The 23,408-nt window shown below is 40.5% G+C and overlaps 1 protein-coding gene across 1 annotated transcript in view; it reads right to left on the bottom strand.

Annotated features, from left to right (window-relative positions):
* Window positions 1-16,685, bottom strand: part of LOC145413529 (uncharacterized) — a 33,130-nt gene extending 16,445 nt beyond the window's left edge. The window contains exons 1-2 of the mRNA XM_080283227.1: window positions 16,590-16,685; window positions 177-319 (exon numbers count right to left, since the gene is read on the bottom strand). Coding sequence (XP_080139353.1) covers window positions 177-319; window positions 16,590-16,685 — 239 coding nt within the window. The remainder of the gene's footprint in view (window positions 1-176; window positions 320-16,589) is intronic.
* Window positions 16,686-23,408: the final 6,723 nt, after the last annotated feature.

Raw genomic sequence — 23,408 nt, forward strand, 5'->3', positions numbered from 1 at the left:
GAATGTATTCACAGTAAACGAGTCACCTAGTGAATGGGCCCTGGAAAGGGTCAATGTTGTCCTGATCTGCAAATAAGTCTCGTATAAATCCATCTGCATTAAATAACACAAATGTAAAGACTAACACTTCCTTCATAGGTTCGTCAGATAAAACAAACACACTATAGGACATTCACCTGTACAGAAAGGTTGCTAATGGCTGCACCTCACTCACGTCCCCTTCCACAGTGCCGGCCAGGTGCTCCCAACCCGACAGCACCGCACTCACTCGCGCTTCATAGCTCACACCCGCCCGACTCAGCTGCCGACTTATCTGGTTCTCAATTTCCTGCATTACAAAATCATCAGCATCAGCATTACCACTATTATTATCACCATCATCAATTTATTACTCTTGCAAAGAAAAAAAAAAATGGGGGGAGGGGGCATGGATGTGCTGAGGGAAAAAGAAAACAAAAAAAAAAAGCTAAATCTGAGTACTGGGGGGGTGGAACTCATCATCATCATCAACCTGAGATAAAGTCAAGAAAGCATGAAAATAAAATCCATGATCAACTGGGAACTTTAAAAAAATAAAATAAATTAAAAAATTAAAAAAATCATCATCATCATCCCCATCCTCCTCCTCCTCCTAACCCTGCTCTTCTTCTGATCCAAAGGTGGCATTCTCCAACACACTGTATTTTCTCTAATGTTTTGGGCTGCACAGAACCCACCTTCAGAGAGAACAAAGTATTCAAGCTCTAACCTGTCTCCCCCACCCAACATTTCCACCAGTCTTAATGGATCAACTATATAATCTATACTTGTCCTCTATTTACTGGTAATGGTTTTCACAGGAAGGACAAAAACATGAGAAAATATGCATAACTGTCTTTCCTGATGAAACATATTGCAGTTACAACAGTCAACTGATCATAAATAAGCTTGAGATTATCACCTCCGAGAGCACTGTATAAAAACATGATAAGATGGAGTTGGTGCAAAGCAAGACAAAAACATGAGGAGGAGGAGTTGGTGCAAAGCAAGACAAAAATATGATAAAAAGGGAGTTGGTATGAAGTGAGAGAGAAAAAAAAAATGCAATAAGGGGAGTTTGGCAAAAAGTGACAAACAAAACAAAAGGAGAGGTTAGTACGGCGATATATAAAACATGACAAAGATGGGGTTGGCACAAAGCAACAGATGAAAACATGATAAGGAAGGAGTTGGCACAAAGCAACAGATGAAAACACAATAAAGAGGAAGTTGACAGAAATGCAATAGATAAAAATATGAGCACGCTGGATCCTGATACTTGACTTCCTTTAACTTCTTCACCTCACTTGCTGGTTGGAAAAGGGAAAAGACACGCATGATGATTTAACCCCTTCAATATGGTGAGGTACTGTATAATTTATTGCACAGAGGAGAGAGAGAGGTGGAGGGGAAGACCAAGGATGAGATGGAAGGAAGAAATGAAGAGGTATATGAGAGAGAGAGAGAGAGAGAGAGAGAGAGAGAGAGAGAGAGAGAGGGAAAGACCAAAGATGAGATGAAGGGATGGAAAGGAGAGGTATATGAGAAATGGGGTCTGAGTTGGAGGAAGGGCAACCAAATGGCAGAGGTAAGATGCAATGTACATGGGATTTGTTTGAAGCCAGTGCTTACAGGGTGGCAATAGATGGACCTAGACTGTGCACAGACAGGGTTGAATTGTAAAGGCAGGATATAGCCATCCAAAACTGCATCTCCTAAGTACAGCAAAATGCCAGGCAGTGGCTACAACAGATGTCACCATATCCAATGGGTTAAAAAAAGATAATCACACATTCACTTGCTCACTTGGGGTGAACACCACAAGGCACAAGCTTATACATCCTCCAACACCATCCACGTGGGTCCCTCAATGCACTCCAGGCAGGAACTCATTCCCTTCTGAGTACAGGTATACCCCGGTTTAACGATGCAATTGGTTAAGTAAAAACCCGTTGCCATGCAGGATATCGTATCTCGGGGTAGATTTAACATGTAAAGTCTAGCGATGCATTTTTGAGTCTTGGGTTTCCCCCCAACCAAGGCCTAAACCCACCCAAATGGGTCCAAAAACAATTTCTAGCTAACCTAAATCCCCAAATACAGTAAACCCTCGATATAACAAACCCTTTTATCGCGAACTTCGGATATAACGGCCCACAATTTCCATAGTGAACTTCTGCCCTATAAAGCGACCAAAGGGTGCTATACCCGGCAAAAGTTCGCTCCCTGGCATGGTAAGTGTACTGTAACAGTACTACATTACTTTATAGGCACTGTATTTATATGTACAACTTCTTCTATCTATACATCTATCTACAGTATCTATCTATCTATAGCCCGACGCCCTAATCCCGCAAAAGGGAGGCTGCAGACAAAACGCCTCCAAGTCGCTCTGTCACCCACCATTTGACTACCCTCCCCCCAACTCACTCCCCCCTCCCTTATATACCTCTCAATTCCATCCCTCCATCTCATCCTTGGTCTACCCCTCCCTCTCCCTCCCTCCACCTCACCTACGTACACCCTCTTAGTCAGTCTTTCATTCTCCATTCTCTCCACATGTCCAAACCACCTCAGTGTATTTCTCCTAATCTTCTCAACCACATCCACATCCACCCCACAACGTTCCTTCACTTCTTCATTTGTCAACCTGTCCCTCCATGTCACTCCACATGCTCCTCTCAAGTAACTCATTTCCACTGCTCTCACTCTTGACTTGTTCCCCTCTTGCAAGGTCCACGCCTCACTTCCATACTTCAGGGTAGGGATCACAATAATATTATGAATTTGACTTCTTAACTTCCATATTCACCTCCCTATTTCTCATCACTGCTTTCAGTGAACCAACAACCTTCCTTCCCTGCTGTACCCTTTCACGCACTTCATCCCCCAAGGTCCATCCTTACTCATCACACTACCCAAGTACTTGAATGCACTCACACTCTCCATATCCTCACCATCCAACCTCACTGTACATTCTGTGACTTCATTCCTCTCAAACACCATAACTTTACTCTTGTTTACATTAACTTTCAGATTCCTCTTCCTACACACTGTCCCAAATTCATTCACCAAACCCTGCAACTCCCATTAATCTTCACTCAACAATACTGTATCATCAGCAAACAGCAACACCGAAATCTACCAAATCTCACCCTCATTCATTAGAGCCACCCCAACATCCACTGCCCTACTCTGCACCTCCTTTACAACCCCATCCATGTATATATTAAACAGCCATGGAGACATCACACAACCCTGTTTCAGTCCCACACTGAGATAAAATAACTCGCTCAGCTTACCATCCACTCGCATCGTAGCCCTAGCTCCTTCATACATACTCTTCACAGTACTCAACAATTTCCCCTCCATTCCATGTATTCTTAATACCTTCCACATACCTTGCCTATCTATTCTGTCATAAGCTTTCCCCAAGTCCATGAAGGCAGCATACACTTTCTTTCCCTTCTCTAGATACTTCTCCACTACACATCTTAGAACAAACATCTGATCTACACACCCTTTTCCCTTCCTAAATCCCCCTTGTTCTTCTCCAACTAGCACCTCTGTCATATGCCTAACCCTATCAATGAGTATTCTACCATATATTTTTCCAGTCACACTAGGAAGGCAAATACCCCTATGGTTACCACATACTTCTCTCTCCCCTTTTCCTTTGTATAAGGGAACAATTATACCTGATTTCCAGTCCTCTGGAACCCTTCCCTCTTCCAAAGCCAATCTACACAACTTCCATATCCACTCCACAACAATCTCACCCCCATACCTCAGCATTTCACCACACACTCCATCAATTCCTGTGGCCTTTCCCATCTTGATCTTCTTCATTGCTTCCACTACTTCCGCCCTACTGATCTCTTCCTCCCTCCTCTCATCTCTTCTTCTCCCAGCCATTCCCCAACCACTTATACTCACACTGCTCTCACTTTCTACATTCAACAAATCCTTAAAGTGCTCCTTCCATCTCCTCAATTTCTCTCTCTTCTCCACCAACAATCTATTATTCCTATCTTTCATTCCCCTACTATTTCCCCTTTCACACTGCCTTACTTTCTTTACCTCCTTCCAAAACAATTTCTTACTCTTCCTCCATTTCACACTCAGATTCCTCCCAAATTCTTCATTCACTTTCTTCTTACTCTCCTTCACCAGTCTCTTCACCTCCCTTCTCCTGCTCACATATATCTCTCTCTTCTCCCTTACCTCTACTCGCTAGCCATTCATTATATGCCTTCTTCTTTTGTTCCATAGCTCGTTTCACCTCATCATTCCACCATGATGTCCCTTGCACACCCGAGAGTCAGTAATCCCTCAGTCAATAACGACCATTGGATACTGCGAACTTTTGGATGTAACGACCCACCCCTCCCCCCAATTAGTTCATTACATCAAGGGTTTAATGTATTAAAACAAGCTAAACTAAGCCTAAAAGCAGTTTATAACTCACCTAAACCAAAAAGTATAATATGAAAATTGTCAAATACAGTATACATCTGGAAAAAAATCAAACTTAGTAAACTGTACCCCAACATGACAATGTTCACCCCACCTATGACTAAAACACATTAATCTAAGTCTAAAAACAGATTATAAATAAACCTAAACACAAAATTTAAGTCTAATATATCATCAAAATCGGTAAAAAATAATAAAAAATAAAAATCCATCGTCAAACCAAGGTTTGGCCATCGTTCAGCGGGATATGGTGGTATTCCTACCCCCATCGCTAAGCCGGGGTATACCTATATGTCCCCAGAAGAACGACCAACCTGCTCCAGTCATGAGTTTTGCTGCTGTTCTCTTGGTCTGTTCCAAATGTTGGTCTTCTTGTTTTACGTGGGTAACAGTCCTCAAGTCACTCTCATGGAGCACTGGTAATCACTCATTACATGCTAGGTGGCACCAGCAATACCCCCATGCTTTTGTGAAGGCACTTAGTACTGAAGGAGTCATTCACTGAACAAGGCACAGCTCTGTGTCCATGTGTCAGTCATAACGTGAGTCACGAGGCACCTGTGATTTATGCAAATTTTCATCTCTATCACCACCAGCCCAGTAATATGGTATGTGTAACCATCACCACTGATCTCACCACAACTGGGTCACATCAACTCTGAGAGTTCAGCTACACTGTACTGCACTGTACTCACACACAGTCACCCTATCTCTCATGACAACAAGGGCAGTTGGTCATCCTGCCAGAGGCTCAGAATGTTCAAAGTCTCCACCTGAAGCAGCCTACAGAGGAGGACCAACTCACATGTGCAACTCTGGGTTGGTGTGTTCTTTGTGCCACCATGGCAGCCATTAACTCCTTCAACATGGACCATTATATTCTGCTTTGGGAGACTGCTTACACTAAACAGGTGAAGAAGCCCTATACAGAACACCATTCTTTTGGACTGGGATGAGCCATTGAAAACTGACTGTATATCACTGTAGCTCTGTAGCAGTTGAGGGGGGGATGTGGGGAAAAAAAAAGTGAAACAAAAGTATCCTGAAAAAAGTGAAACAAAAGTATCCTGAACTCTTAATAAGTGAATATTCATACACCAAGTGGCTGTATAATGAGGGTGCTCTGTAATTTAACTTCTGCAGTGGAAAAAGTCTCTCCTATGCTACGAAAAATCATATGGTAACAGGAAGAAAATACTATACTCCATTTCACTGAGTCTGGCGCCATATCAGTGATGTCGTCAACACCTGTATCATTGATAAAGGTCCTCAGTACTGGACATACCTTTTTGTGCTGCTTTTATATTGGTTCTCAAGGTAAGAAATAAAGGTTCACCTAATGAAGAGGATTTCCATCAACACTACAGGTGTTAATGACATCGCTGATGGTGCCAAACTTGGTGAAATGGAGTATAGTCAAGGGTTAATAAAATAAGACAGGCTGTGGTGTCCTCCATACATCCTGCCACTGGGGTTAGCACTGTCCTTCAGCCTGGCAGGGAACCAAGAGTCCTGGTCTACCACCACACGAGGAGACCACCAGCAAACCTGGGTCATGGTAAGCCCACACCAGTTACCCCTGATCCCGTCTCCCTTGCTTAATGATAGCAGCAGTGTCAGTTATGTGAAAAGGATGACAACCCTAACCAACCTCTCAACCAGGGCAGCACTGACCACCAGCCTATGGACAAGGGCATGGGATCCTTGGCAATGGACCTGACTACCCAGGTTTAAAATCAGAGTAGTCCTTCTCCTAGGTGGACTGCTGACCAAGGCTAACAAGCTTCACCTACCCTATTAAGAGGTCATTGGCTTAAGCTCGTCAGCCCTTTGACAGGCACTGTTTATTGTCCTGAAGGGAGCAATCATCCCCGTCCTGGGACAAAACCAGTCGGACAGCCATTTATCCAACCACAAAGCAGGTAGTGTTGGATGACATGGTAACAGTAACAGATCAACATCTACTGTAACCAATTAACAACAAACTACTGTATAATACATTACCAAAAAGGTTGTTAGTTCTACCACTAAATACAGAATTAGCTCGAAAAAAAACTGTTATGTCACTCACTCGTAGAACAGTCAACAGTGATCGCTGACATTGTGACATCTCTACTTCCTGTAAAAAATAAGATGTTTTGTTGTACAGATGCCTGATCTAAATCAAAGCATTTTTAATCTCTTGCATCCAATGAGAAGGCTTACCAGTCTGGGTCATTTCCTGATATTTCCAGGCAATCTTATTAAGCTTGGCAGAGAACTCTAGGGTATAGATGTTTGTTATTGTAAAGCCTTCATTAATCCTTTCACTATAACAAATATTCCTTAAGCTGAAGAAAATTGCCCGGCATTGTCCTGATCATAATGAAAAAGACATCAACAAACTGCACGGGTTAAAAGATTACCGAGTGAAATCAGTTTAAGGTTTACATGCAAGTATATAAAACAAGACAACACTAACAACAAAATCCCTTTCGTAGGACTTGGCAACAGTCACACGGACAGGTACAACAACGACGACAACAATTACAGCAACAATAAAGGCAATAACAACCACAACCACAAGAACCACAATAAGCACAACCACAATATGCATAACAACTGCTTATACAGACTTTGGTAGGACATGGCAATAGCCAATTCCTTTTTATAATAAAATCCACAGCTGTATATGTTAAGTGATACAAAGGACAAAAGGTGAGTAAGAGCACATGAATGTAAGACAATGTGTGTGTGTGTGTGTGTGTGTGTGTGTGTGTGTGTGTGTGTGTGTGTGTGTGTGTGTGTGTGTGTGTGTGTGTGTGTGTGTGTGTGTGTGTTCAAACATATAGGTAGTGCGATCGGCAAGGATGGAAGCCTAGAGGATAATGTGCATGAAACAGTACAGTGGCAAAGAAAGGTTGCTGGTATGCTGAAGGCATCGGTGAGGGAGGAGGGGAGGGGGGGAGCTGAATGATAGTATTGTACTGTGATCATAATGTATGGAAGCGAAGCTTGGACATAGAGAATTAAAGTAATGCGAGTATATGTGGCTACAGAATGGCTGCGAGAAGGAGGAACGTAAGAAGGGAGGAAGAAATCAGTAGGATGGAAGTCATGGAAGCAATGAAGAAAGTCAAAATTGGAAAAGCCCCAGGAATTGATGAAGTGTGTGATGAAATGCTGAAGCATGGGCGAGCTAGTATTAGTATGGATGTGGAAGATGTGCAGATTGGCTTGGGAAGAAGGTAGAGTCCCGGAGGATTGGAAGTCACCTATAATTATCCCCCTGTACAAAGGAAAAGGGGAAAATGCAGTGTGTGATAATCATAGGGGCATTTGTATTCTTAAAGTAATAGGAAAAATACACGGTAGTATACTTATTGACAGAGTTAGGGAAATAACAGAGGAATTAGGTGAAGAAGGAGAGTGAGGTTTTAGGAAGGGAAGAGGTTATGTAGATAAGATATTCATTCTTACTATATCTTACATCTTTTGTGGAAAAGTTTCTAGAGAAGGGCAAGAAGTTGTGTGGCCTTCATGGATTTGGAGAAAGCATATGACAGGGTAGATAGACAAGGACTGTGGAAATTATTAACAATATACAGAGTAGATGAGAAGTTGCTGAATGCCATGAAGAGTATGTATGAGGAATCTATGGTTGCAGTGCGTGTGGATAATGAACTGAGTGAATTTTTCTATTTGAAAGTTGGATTGAAACAGGGATGTGTCATGTCTCAATGGCTGTTCAATCTGTCTATAGATGGGGTTATAAAAGAGATACAAGGTAGGGCAGTGGATGCTGGAGTGGCCCTAATGAGAGAGGGCAGTGTTTGGGAACTCCCTGCACTGTTGTTTGCAGATGATACTGTGTTTTAAGTGAAGACAAAGGGGAGCTGCAAGGTTTGGTGGATGAGTTTGGGAGAGTGCGTAAGAAACAGAATCTAAAGATGAATGTAGGGAAGAGTAAAGTTATCGTCTATGAGAGAAGTGAATCCAGCGAATGTGAAGTGAGGTTGGATGAGGAGGAAATGGAAAATGTGAGTGTGTTTAAGTACTTGGGTAGTGGGATGATTAAGGATGGAAGTTTAGAGGGTGAAGTGCTTGAAAGGGTGCAACAAGGAAGAAAGGCTGCTGGTTCTTTGAAAGCAGTGATAGGGAACATGGAAGTGAGCATGGAAGTGAAAAAGTTACTACATGACAGTATTGTGATACCAACTCTAACATATGTAAGTGAAGCTTTGACCTTGTTGGAGGGACACAAGTCAAGAGTGAGAGCAGTGGAAATGAGATATTTGAAAGAAGCATGCAGAGTCACATGGAGAGACAGACTGACAAATGAGGAAGTGAAGGAGCATTGTGATGTGGATGTGGATGTGACAGAAAGCATTAGGAGAATCACACTATGGTCGTTTCGCCATGTGGAGAGGATGGAGAGTGAGAGACTGACAAGGAGAGTGTATGAGTGAGGTGGAGGGGGGGAGAGGGAGGGGGAGGCCAAGGATAAAATGGAGGGATGGAGTGGAGAGGTATAAGAGAGAGTGGGGTGTAAGCTGAGAGCAGGGCAGTGAAATGGCAGGAGACTGGGCAACATGGAGGCGATTTGTTTGTGGCCACCCTTTATGGGATCAAGGCGTCTGGCAACGGCTAGATAAAAGCTTGGTCCCTGTTGGATGGAGAAAGGTCAACAGTGAGAGGAGTGGATATGAGTTCTCTGAAAGGAGTATATGGTGTCACATGGAGAGACAGACAAATAAAAAAGTTGTGGTGTTCAGTGGATGTGGTAATAAAGTGTTACAATAAATCCTCTGCAATGATTTGGCCATGTAGACAGGAGAGACTGACTTGAAGAGTGTATGTGAGTGTGGAGGAGGGGCAGACTGAGGATAGAGATGGAGGAATGAGGCAGTGGTATATGAGAGGGGGATGTGTGAGCTGGAAACAGGGTGACATGGAGGCATTTCACTGGTGGTCATCCTTTATGGAATTAAGGTGTCTGGCAATAGACAGCTAGCTAGTCTGACAGGTAAGATTACAGAGATCAAATTATCTAGTTCAATTTACTGATGTGGTTTCTCTCTCTCTCTCTCACTCTTACTTTATTCTTGCTACTTCCAAACAATTTCCCTGAATTTAGAGCAGACCTCTCATACTGTCCGGCTAAATAAAGAACATACTGCACTGTATTGAGGTACAGCAGCAGCTGGGTGGCTACCATGGCCCCTGGGAGGTATTACAATGAGTGAAGAGTGACTAAAAGCTTGGAAACTATAGTACATTTAACATGACAAAGATCCGCAACACCTTTCTGCTCAGTTGCTGGCCAAGTATTGTCAGACTGGAGGGTTGATTCATCAAGTAACCAAGAGCTGCAGAGGAACACAACAATAGTGTGTATGGGCCAGACCGTAAGCCTCACAGGAAGTACAATTTACATTAATTTTACAATCACTCAGGGGACTTAAACTACCTTACAAAGAATCAGCCTGGCAGGGGTTAAGGAATCCCCATATTTGGGGTTGGCCAGTGGTGGTAGGTGGTGGCAACCATCATCCACTCACTTGATGTAGTGCTGCCTACTTCTTTCTTAGCCTTTATCATTCTTTTTCTGTGCCTGCCCTCCTCTCTTCCTATTTCCCCCATCTTTCCTGTCACTTCTTATTGCTTTTCTTTCCTTTACAAGTGGCTTTACATTGAGTGATAAGCCAAAAGGTTTCCAGTAAGCCAAGAAACCATTTACAATGCTAGGTGGTAATCATATAACCAAACCATATGTGCTCTGTCAACAAGTGGGTTGGTGAAGGGTTAGCGCCCCTCCCCGTAAAATAAATAACTCAAGAGTCAAATGGCCACCCCTTAGGGGATTATGGCGTCTGGCTGTTGGCAGATAGATAGACAGTGTACAGCTAAAGTTTTCTATGGATTGGAAGCCAAACCAAGTGCTAAAATCAGCTGATTACTTCACAACAGTTGCTGGAAATTGTTGAGAAAGAGGAAAATTGAGATGTGTAATAACATTTGTACCAATGTTAGTCTCAGGTTAGACACTGACTAAGTACAGTCACTTAGAAGAAGGATCACTGAGTGACTTTACTTGTGGCTGAATGTTTTCTGCCTAAGAGTAATGATGGTGCGGCTGCTTACCAAGCTTGTAGCCACACTTCAGTCTCACGGCAGTACCTCCCAGCATTGCTAGACACTCATCTACTACCAAACACCTAATTTTATTCAATCATTTAAAAACACACCTTAAAAAGCTGTAGTCTTGTGATAGTCTATTCACCCACGAACAAAAACAACCAGTATGTAAAAACCATAAAGAAATAAAAAATACGAAAATAAATGACAAATACAATCTGTCAGGGGATAAAGAGCTTCTACCTATCTATCACTCCATGGCCAGACACCTTAACTCTGAAGGGAAAGCCACAAACAAATCCCCTCCATGCCATTCTGTCCACTCTCATCAGGCTGCCCTTTGTCTAACTCACAGGCCCCTTTCTTACTACTCTACATTTAAAACATGATGGACACATGGTAAACACACACACACACACACACACACACACACACACACACACACACACACACACAAAATGATGGTAAATACACATTAAAAAATTAAATGGTAAGAGTACAAAATAAAAACAATGGTAAATATATACAATAAAAATAATGAAAAAAAAAAATAAAAAAAATAATATACAAAACAAAGCCTCATGTTTTAACTATGCATTTTGTACTATCCTCTTTTTACTGTAATTTGCCCTACAATTGCCATGTCTCCATTGTCATTGCTGAGCTGTAACAATAGATTAGGCTAGAATATGATCCTAGTCACAAAGTGCTATGGAAAGGATGCAGAGCCATATTAGTCCATTTCTGCCAACGTACATGAAATAAGCTGCAAACAGGCAAATATCTAGGCCATGTCAAGGTAAAAATGGTAGTGTTCTCTCACCCATGAGGACTTATCTAGAAAGTCAATAGGGTAGTACACACAAACCTCTCTTGTCTTGACTATACTAGTGATGTGATGAGAAAGTAGACTGAGATGGTTTGGGCATGTGGTCAGGATGAATGGTGACAGCTGGATGCAGTGGGTAAGAGGAGTGAATGCTGAGGGTATAGTTGACAAGAGGCAGACCAAAAAGGACCTGGGATGAGGTCACAGAGTATGACCTCAGGGATAAGGGACTAAAAAGAAAGGCTGCAAAAATTCAGTACAGTAGTAGGCTGCCACACAGTAACCATAGGCGACATATCCCGGTATGCATGTTGGAACCTTTACAAACAAAATTAAATGAAATAATACCTCTAAAAAAAAATGTCACACAATGTACTAAAAACACCTTTAAGGCAGACTAACTAGGGGGATGGGTGTTGGTTAAAACAGAGTGTCCATCACATAACAAGACAATGCACCAGAATTTCACACTTCACCTGCATACTTAGTGATGCAAAGCAAATTTTTTTTTATTTTTTTTTATTAAGTAGGAAGATAAGTTTTTTATTTTTATAAATAGGCAAAAATATTTCTTTTAAAGGCTATCACAGGTATTTACAGCAATATAAGAGTTCCTTAAGCCAATCTGGCTTCTGTGTAATAGAACCATTTGTACTTAATGTAGTGGCCTTTTGTACAAAAACTGATACAGCCTGAGCCTTGGGCTGAAGCAATATTATCAAATAATTACGGTCATGACAACAAGAATTATGAAAGGAGTGAAAAAATTTCACTGTGGTTATAAGGTTTAACCCGCTGCATCCCAGCAAATGTTTCACCAATGACCCTCCCCCAATCCCGGCAGATTTTCAAAAAGTTGTTTTTGGCTAAAAGCTCCACTTTTTATGAGAACCATCGAAAATTCAGAAAGAAAGTGCTCAGTTGAGTATAGAAATATGGTCAGCTAACAGTACCTTTACCTTGGTACCGTGTTCTTTCAGGCCAGGCTGCAGAGAAAAACGTTTTCTATGGGAGGGGTAATTATTCCAAACCATTCATAACTGGTTATTAATTTATTTGCTATGAATTTATATGTAGTACAAGAGTATATTGGTTTTCAGACAATAATATAGGCGATATATGCGTTGTTCACTCACCAAACACATCAACATATGGCACCTTCTTTTACTACGTCACCGCATCATCACTTCTGCTTGTTTCTTTCGCTGGCTTATTTCTTCCTTTGTCCTCCACCCTCAGAAATCACTCTTGCCTTGAATTTCGTCATTGGAGAGACCGTGGTGCGACATGTCTTTACTGGCCAGGTCACTGCTAACAGGTGAGTTGCCGAGAAAATGGCATGTGGGGGGGGAGGGGGGTCAGGTGGGGCCAGGCATTATCCTCGCCTGGCGTTGGGTAGAGGAAGGTCTCCCACATGTGCCTACCAAAAATCACCCGTGAAACTTGAAAAATGTGCAAATGACGGACCTTGCAATTGCAAAACGTACGGATATGTCGTCGGGCGTCTCCGTGACAAAACATGGCAACATATCCACACGTCGTCGGGATGCCTCGGGTGAAGGCAGTCAGTTATCAAGCCTGAAGGTCAGCCTCGTCAAGAGGTTCTAGTCCTGACTACTGGCCCTGGTACCTCCTCTAACGTGGCGTAGGAAACAAGGTTAATTTCTTGCAAATTTTGGAACACATAAACACCTTGTCAACACTGTTCAAACAGGTTACAAGGGAAATATTTATTGCATTTTTACTCTTTCTAGGATTGTCAGAATGTTTGACTAATGTCTGACCCAAAAAATATGAACTTTTGACAGAAAATGGTATAAGAGTAATCAAATATTCGTACTGGGATGTTAGGAAAAAAATAATAATAAAAAATTATAAAAAACATGTTTATTTTATATATAAAAAAAAAAAATGAACCAAAAATATATATTTTTTTTGCATCTATGCATAGGCCTACTACAGTAATTCAGTTTTACTTATCTAAAAAAGTTTCTAAGTATCAGGTTACCTGTATACTAATTCAATTTTTACTACTACATTTACAAAGTTTACAGGTGTTTTATACTGAATTAGGTGCAAACAGAAGGCATGTACACAAACGTCAGATAGGATTTAAACCCATGCTTGCTTGCCTTGCTTACAGTTCTGTATAATTCCTCTGCATATGTTCGTCTCACTTCATCAGTCCGCCCTAACACTCTCTGGATGACAGGTTTGTTATATCTTTCTGGCTTTCTACCAAGGATTTATAGAACTCTGAGGGGGGGTCTTTCATACTGAAGCGATCTACCAAGGATGTCTTTCTCCTTCAAAAAGTCTTCCCCAACCTAACAACTGTCAGGAAATAGCAAGCAAAAATATGGTGACACATGACATCCCTGGACTCACATGGTTAACAGTGTTTTAGTGTATTACCAAATGAAGGTCTATGAGCTATTTGGCTTGGGGATGCACAGTAGGATGCCACAGCTGTCCCATATACCGTATTGTGTGATCTGTATATACTATATTAGCTTTATTTTTATTCCAGATTTGTTTTCCATTGCCCTTCACTTCTTTGGTAATATTGTTTCATTTTCTATTTTTGTTAATCCTTCTTGTTAATTCCTCACTTTGTTCCAATGCCTCATACTTCCTTGAATTTCCTTTAGTCCGGTGTCTCCATGTATTTCCAGGCTCAATGTTTCTTTAAGTCTTCCTTTGTTGCTTTATTCAAATTATTCAGTTCTGTATGCTCTAGGTCTTGACTACTGAAACTTTTCCTTGGTATGTGTTTCTCCTCTGTCTCTGAATATCCTCCACCTCATCTCAACATTGGAGTCACTTTCAACCTCTTCTACCCATTTCGCAGAAAACTTTCACATCACCGTAGTTTCCTCTGTCCAACAAATATCTTCTCTCTTTGCTATATTTCCTTAGTGTGTAACCCTTGAAATTTAAAAACATCAATAGCATCTACCATATTTTCCTCATTTGTCAAAGCATAATGTAGTAGGCTTGGTTCCTCTACCTCTAGTGAACTGGCTTACATGTTGGTATAAGTAGCAATCCATCAGTGTCTCAATAAAGAGGAACTCATTGCTCTCACTAGCATAAGGTCTAGTTCAATCATACCAGCTGATTTTATTGTAAAGTCACCCATAGTTAGCGTCTGTGAGTTATCTGTTTGTGGGACATTTGGTATGAAATCTCTTAATTTCTCTTCCTCTATTTTGATCAAATCTCTTAACACGTCTTCCTCCTGACTGCCATAGCCTGAACTCCTGAACAGTATATACAACTCACTGGCATCTTCTGTGCTTCTTTTAAACTGACTGTGACCCTTGAGGATTCCCCAAACTGTGATGTAACTTGTTTTATTTGCATCAACATCCTTTCTTGTGTACATAATTATACTGGTGCCTCTCCCACACGTATATTCAAACTGACAACATCAGTGTCATCCCTGCACCTCTATTTCTGATTCTGTTACTGTACTTTACAATCAGCAATTTTAAGTTATACCTCCAATAGCTATATCTAGTTTTTGCTAATCCTTCAGGAGATATAAAACCACCTTGTATTTTTTTTTATTTTTATTTTAAATCTACCTTGGAATTGGTTCAGTGACTTTGTTGATGTTTAGAGATGTGCGTTGTTGGGTATGAGGAGGATCCATCAATAAACAAGAATATAATTACATATTGTGCTGTACAGGACAGATTAGGTTAGGTTATGATGAATTTGGTTATGATAAATAGGGTCAGGTTAGTTTTGGATGAGTAGAGTTAGGTTGGGTTAGGATAAACAGGGTCAGGTTAGGTTAGGATAAACAGGGTTAGGATAAATAGGGTCAGGTTAGGTTAGGATAAACAGGGTTAGGTTAGGTTAGGATGAGTAGGGTTACCTCTATGATAAATAGGGTTAGGTTAGATTAGGATAGATAGGGTTAGGTTAGGATGAATAGGGTCAGGTTAGGTTAGGATAAACAGGGTCAGGTTAGGTTAGGATGACTAAGGCTGGGTTGTCATGAAAATTTAGGTCAGGTTAGGATAAACAGGCACTGGTAAGGTTAATTTCATTAAAAAATGGCATTAGGGATTGTAAACAAATGTCACTTTTTAAGCACTTTTCACCACTTATAAAATACAAAGCACTGACAAAATACTCAAAGAATCCCACGCACAGCAAAGAGAAAAACAAACCCAGAAGAAAACTACAAAATATGGTTCTTCTCTGGCTTTTTATGAACCCTACATACGCTCACTTTGACTTCCTCCATCTTATTCAATATTGTAGTGGCAGCATCAGTGTTCACGCCTGCTTCAATGACAGCCAAACTAACTCACCTCTCTGAAGGTGTGTGCCAACATATCTTTCTTCCTATCTACTAACAGCTGTATAATGTGGGATGCAGGCTAATAACATCAATGCTAATGAACTTACACTACACATATATCCACCCAAAATTAATGCCTTGCTCACACCTATAGCAGTTTTCAGTATGAACGGAATATGGTATTGTTAGCACAGTACATGGGATGCAGGCTAATAACATGTACTGTATTGTTAAAAGCAATTAACACTACATTACAGGTGATTAAATAAATAAAAATTCAAGTTCATGCTCACACCCTGGCACGCTCAATTTAGCTAATATAAGGACACGTTATAACAAGCACTGAAGGCAAACTATACTGTGGGGATGCAAGCTAGTAATGTCTATTGTTATAGTGATTACCCTTACAATCCAGCTGGTCCACATATACCTTTTAATAATTAAGGCCGTACTCAGACCTCGACGCATTCTGCCTTAATCATACGATCGTGATTAAATCCTGTCTGTCTACGTGACACTCATCATGTACACAGAAGGGGAGCAGCTGAAGACTCCATGATAAACAAACTTCTTTTCTTTATTTCTCCTTGACTAATCTAAACTTTCCTCCATGCAGAAGCTAGCTGGTTCCTTCGGGAATATATCGCCCTGCTTTATAACCCTCGATTAGATTTATTAAGGCCCAATTTTCCTCATTACTCTCAACATTTACCATCGAAAACAAGGACATTTTCGTGCTGTCAACAAAATTTATATGCCATTTCACTCCGCCTAGCGGGCGAAATATGCCTCAAAGGTATTTTATCCAGCTTCTATAAGTTCCGAACTTACTTGGTGGATCGTGGAAAATTGTTTGCTTGTCTCTCGTGTGGCAGGATCTTCATTTTTGGTATCACTTTGGCCACCGTCTTCATCCGCGGCAGCCATCTTGTTCGTGGTCCTCTCATTGGAGGATCCTTAAACCTAACTCCTACTACCATGTACTTTTAAAAAAGTCTGAAAACCCCAATTTTTCCCCATTAATATTTTTTCTAGTTATTATTCCGTTATCAGAGACAACAATATTTTATTACTTGGGGCATTTAATTCATGGGAAAGTTATTTCCCGTTGAATAACTAACTACCATATTATACTCCTAAATTTTATCTAAACCCCGACTTCCACCCATCAGTATCTGCAGTTTACATATTCATCACATCAATTGAAAATATATTGTGCACTCTGGGACATTTAATTCATGGGGAAAGTCTGAACATGATTTAACAGACCCTATTTTCTACTCATTATTAATCTGCCTGGTAACTCTTAGCCTAGTAGTTGCAAAGCTTTTATATAATATGGCACAATCAATTCTTGGTAATATAATCTGATGGTAGATACTAATGGTTTTAGCGCTTAATGGGACAAAATAAATTATAGGAACCTTCCCAACGCTGTTGTTGTTATTGTACAGCAGACGACAAGCGGCTGGGAGGCGTCATCAGCTGAAACATGGGGCTCAGTACAATATTCCTCCTTATCTGAAGTTTTATTTAAGCACTCGACGCCAGGTGGTCTAGTTGGTTGTGACACCTCAGCCGGATGTGGCCAATAAGGGTGTAAATTCGAGGGTTGGTTGGGGCGTTACATACCAACGCAGAAACACAACCACGCATTCTCCAGTTATCTTACATTTGATGCTAGTACTGAGTGGTGTACTGGGTTCAGGGGATGCATTTACATGTGACCCATAAAAGTGAAGATCCGGAGGTTGATGGAGAAAAAGAATATTAAATCATGTAGGGGTAATAGCCAATTTCATTTTATCTCCTGTACCGGTAGAAATGTTTGGGCCTGGGGCTAGGCTACCATAGTCCAGTACATTTAAGGTTAGATTACCAGACCAGCCTACGTCAGTCAATTTGTACACGTATACCTCATGCGATTTTCGATTTCGTTAACATTTTCTAGTAGATTCGGTCATTCTAAGAATCTTTCCTTCTATGACATTTCTTTCGGAAATTGATAATAAACGAGAAACAGAAAACACTCAGGTTGAATGCCTCTTACCATGTGAAACGTCCTATTTTTAAAGCTAAAGGAAATTAACCTATCAAAATTACCTAACCTAACCTAGAAGCTTACCTTACTCAGTATCCTCGTCTTCGTCAAGGATGAATTTTGTTGGCTGACACAGTGTGTGCTCGTCTGTAATTGGCAGAAATAAGTCACGAGTAACTCGTTTATTATCAATTTCCGAGAGAAATGCCATAGAAGAAAAGATTCTTAGAATGACCGAATCGACTAGAAAATGTTGACAAAGTCGAAAATCGCATGAGGTATATGTGTAAAGTTTGACCCCTACTTCTCTTGATGGGATTATATGATGGCAAAACTTCCAATCTATTGGCTCCCTTCAACCTCTGTCTCTTTGTTGCACCATTGCTTCTTTATCTCTTTTTGTATAGCAACTTCAGTGGTCACTGCTCCTCTAACTGTTTGCTTGCATCCCTCCACCATTACAACAGGCATGCAGCATCTGCCTAGCAACAAACTCTCATCTTCTTTCTGTCCAGCTCACTAATGGAAGTGTTAACCACGTCCAGTCCTTCATGTATGCAACAGGTCAACTCTGGAACCATTTCCCTCTATCCGTTTTTCCTATTGCCTACGAGCTCCAGTTTTTTAAATGCAGTGTGTCCAGGCATCTCAAAATGAACAGATATTGAATTTGGCTTTCTGTTATCTTGTTTTTACTTTTTCTTGGAGGAAGCAATTTGTAGGCCCCCAGCCTTTGCTTCCTCCTTGCATTTAAAAAAAAAAAAAAAAAAAAAAAAAAAAAAATTGCCTATTGGGAATGGAACCTATGCAAGGCCATCATTCCAAATAGGGTGTTCAAACCACCAGACCACCACCCACCATAATCTGAAAGAGAGATGATCAGCTGCAGGATAGGGGCAGCTTCAACCTTAGTGACTTCCCCAAAGTCTAATAAAATCATGTAAAGTTGGAAGACTGAATTATCCTTCATCCAATCCTTTATTATCCCATCAGGAACATAGGAAACACGTACGAGAGCTGACAGGTTAACATTCCCCAGTCCCCTCAATCTCTCAAAAGGAGGATGGTGGACTGCAGAAGGGTAGCTTTGGCCTGCAGCCCACTGGGTTTTACATATTCAAATAAGCCTGGGGTTGCAGCTACTGCTACTAAATAAATAAACACTCCAGGGTCTTAATCCTTCCAGGGAATGCCCAGATACACTAGCAAAACACTATGGCTTCTCCCTCTTACACTACCTGTCCTATCTCACACACTGCTATCTCTTAAATACTCCCAACTCTACCACCAGAACAACATAGAATATTCTAGAGCCTCAGAAAGAACTCACACTGTCTCACACATTAATGCACTTAAATAAAAAATACACAATAACAACAATTACAAGAACTAATTCCTACATTAAGAGAGAAAATCAATCAGACATGTCAAAATTTAAAGAATGTTCCTCACATCTCCAAATATAAACCACTAACCTATTGCCACAGCACAGCAATATGTTGGTGAAGGGTGAGAATTGTAAAGGTGATAGTTTATTGCATATTATGTACTAATCATATACTGTTCATCATCATCCTAACCCCAGTTCTTACTGTACATAAAATACTAACTGACATCATACACTGTTAATCATTCTCACAGTCATCACTGTCATCTAACTCACATTTATAAATAGGGTTGGAATATAAGTATCATCATCATCCACCCCCTAATTCCCACTTAAAAACAAGGATGGGCTATCAACAATTGTCATCATCATCATTATAACCTTTTTCCCCACCTATGGATGGGATCAGGTAGGAAAGGAAAGAAAGTATGAATGAGGGAGAGCTATCAAGAATGTAACCATACTGTACAATCATTCATTATGCATTCTATATATCTACCTATCACCATCATCCACTAAACATTCTATCGACTACATCTATCTATCATATTCACTAAGTTATCTATGTGTCTATATATCTATCCATCATCCAATCTACTTTGCCTCAACAGAAGCACAGGGCTACACTACTCAGTCCCAACAATTTTGGTGAAGGTGACCAGCCTCACTCTTCCCTGAGTAGCATTATGTGCACACTAAACCCCAAGCATTCCTCAGATGCAAACCCTTATGAAGTCCATCCAGTTCAAGCATCTTAACCCACTAGACCACCAGGCATAAAAAAAATAAATAAATAAAAAAATATAAAAAATCACTCAGTGTAGAGTTACCTGAAGGAAGTACTATATCTAGTAAGTGAATGGAGGGTTAAGTCTCCAAAACTTTTCAGAAATCATCATCCCACCTCATTTTCCTGGCTCCTACCAAAAATTATCATCATCAACTTTTTCTTGGCCATACAGTCATTATCATCACCATCATCATCTTTTTCCTCTTCGTCCTCCTCCTCATTATCATCTTTTTCCTAACACAAGTAACACTATGGATAAGTACAAAATAAAGGAAATGATGCGATAAGCATACAGTCTGCCTTGATGCCTAGCATGTAATAATAGGTGGAAAATATTATACTGTACAAGACTGTAGTGTGTCCATCTTAACTTTGCATGATTTTTGTCCTTTCACAGCTCATTCCCTGTAGCTCAGTGACAGGATAATACTTTCTACATCCTTTCCATTGCACTTCCTTGTGACTGGCACCATCATCTATACTGTACTGTTTTCATCTAGATCTGTAACCCCTTTCAGTTCAGTTGATGGCCAAGTGTATTCAGACTGGGGGATAAATATGACTAGTAATCAAGAAGACTCACTGGATATCATAAAACCATTACTTAGTACTAAAGTTGTGGACTGGCTTAGTTCAGTTAGATGAAAACAATCCAACAACACTGGTACTCTCTTCATACAACTCAGAATTCAAGATGGAGGACAGCAATTTTGGCCAAGTGAAAATGAACATAGCATAGAATTTTTTATCTCCCAGAAAAACAAAAAGTGAGTATGATAAATACTTGTTATTACAAAATTATTAGTTTATTGTATCATACAAGTAGTCTCAGGGTTTCTATCATACAAGTAAATCTTATTATTTTTATCATACACAGAAATCTTTTCATCTTTATCATACATGTAAATCATGTTATCTTTTAAAGGTAAGCTTTATTTTTATCATACAATTCTTTTCCTTTCTATCATACAGGAAATTCTCTATGGATTTTATCATACATATAATCTTATCATTCTTATTTTGATTTGCATAATAATAATAATAATAATAACCATCTTTGGGTGACAAACAAGACAAATATACAACGGTAAACATATACTGTACTGAAATTAACCCCTTTTATCCTAGCATTCTTAGTGGCATAAGAGGCTTCTTAGCATCCCTTCCTTACTAATTTATTCTGCACATTACACTTCAGTATCTGGTTGAAGTAGCCATTGTAAACCCAAGGTTAACTGAATATGAGCCCAGTGGACTGCAGGCAGATGATACCCTCCTCCTGCAGTCCACTATCCTACTGTGGAATGGCGAGATATATGAGGGATATTTATATAACCAGGCAGTGGAGCAGCACAGTTATATCCATGCCACCACATGAAGGCAACTCTCTCCAGCACCAGCACTCTCGTGTGCTATTACTGTAATGTCAACTATGTCAATATCAAAGCAATACAAGTGGTGTACAACTGAATGTTCAGGTGTAAGATGCTAAATACAGCACTAAGGGAGAGATGATATTCCCCAACGCCTCTTCTTTACTGACTTATTTTACATATTACACGTCAGTATCCTCTTGTATGTCATCATCATCATCCACACTTCACCACACAACACCTCTTCTTTGCTGAATTATTTTACATATCACACATCAGTATCCTCTTGTATGTTATCATCATCATCCACACCTCACCACATGGTAACAGGCACCACCACCACATGATCTTATAAACCACCACAACATGACCATCCACACCACCACAACATGACCAACCAAACCACCACCACTATCATCCATCCATCCATCATCCAATCCTATGTTGCCCCATGAGAAGCATAGAAGCCCAGGGCTAGGCAAGTTGGTCCTGACATTTAAGATGAATGACCCGCCTCACTCATCCCTGAGTGGCATTACGTGAGCAATAAACCCCAACCACCCCTTGGATATAAACCTACACCGGCTCAATCCGATAGGGCACCGTAATTACCCACTAAACCACCAGGCGCTAAAATTTGGTTATACGGTTACCACCCAGCGTAGTAAATGGTTTCTTGGTGTACAGGAAACCATTTGGCTTGTCACTCAGTGTAGAGTCACCCACAGGCAGAAGGAAGAAAGAAAGACAGAGGATGGAGCATAAAGTCACCCAGAGGCAGAAGGAGGAGGCAGGAATGAAGGAAAGAAAGACAGAAGAAGATGGAAGGAAAGAAGGACGGAGGAGAGGAAAGGGAAGACACCTGAGAGCAGCACTACATCGAGTGAGTGGATGGTAAGCACAACCACCTACCACATGACCACACTGTGTTAATTTAATCCACAATCTTTTACATCAGTCATAATCAGGATATTCGTATTCCCCTTTTATTGGAAAACTTCTTCGTTACAAAAAATGAATAAAATAACAAACACTTTCAAAATACAGAAGCATCAATGTTGCTTCTTTCACATAATTAAACATATTTCAATGAAGCAAAGTAAAGCATAAATGTGAAAGAAACTGATCTGTCATGTGTGGGTGTACCTGGTGACCGGCACTTGAAGCTGTTGCAGTGTGAAAATTTAAGAAAAAAAAAAAAAAAAGGGGGGGGGGACAATACTTCTGTACTGTATTGACCAGTAAATGAAAACTAATTCTGATGACAGCCTGACGATTTACAAATATTTCTCATTACTAAATGAGGCTGTTTCAAAATTTCATATCCATTTCATTAGCATCATCATCTCTCTCTTTCCCACTAAATCCTGTACATTTAATGGTAGATGATCAGCCTTCATCCCTTGGCGACATTACATGATTGAAAAACCCTCCATCTGCCTCCTGGGAATGAAATCTAAGCAAGGGCATCACTCTTTTGTTTAGTTTCATTTATAAAGGCTCCACCATGTTTGCATGCGTCAGTCTTGGTCACCGAATGACAACTCTCCACACTGCATGATCTCTTGCATCCTCTCTCTTAAGTCTTTTATCCCTGTGGTCACACTCTATGACTTCGTCCCAGGTCTACAGTCTGCTTCTCGCAACCCTACCCTCAACGTTCACACCTCTCACTCTCCACACCCAACTATCATCCTCCATTCTCTCCACATGTTCATTCCAACCACTACATTACCAGACACTGAGATGCAATGTGCAGAATGAATTGCTAAGGAAAAGGAGTATGGGAATCAATTTAGCCACTTTGGAAATGGTGCTAAATTTCACACAATCTTGGCACTCTAGTATTCAGTCACAAATACACAGCAGAAGTATGAACTGTACATATTTAATACCAGAAATATGCCATGTACCATCTGATATACCAGCCCTGTACATATGTAATATCAGGGATAAGTGCTGGTTATGAAATACCAATATTGTACAAGTATAGATACAGTACATCCCCCTGGCACACGAAACCCCTAGTGCGCGAGGACCTGTTTTTAATATTTTCCTA

This window comes from Coenobita brevimanus, chromosome 12 (genome assembly GCF_032717465.1).
Source record: "Coenobita brevimanus isolate Jiangsu-jjx chromosome 12, ASM3271746v2, whole genome shotgun sequence".
Lineage (NCBI taxonomy): Eukaryota > Metazoa > Arthropoda > Malacostraca > Decapoda > Coenobitidae > Coenobita > Coenobita brevimanus.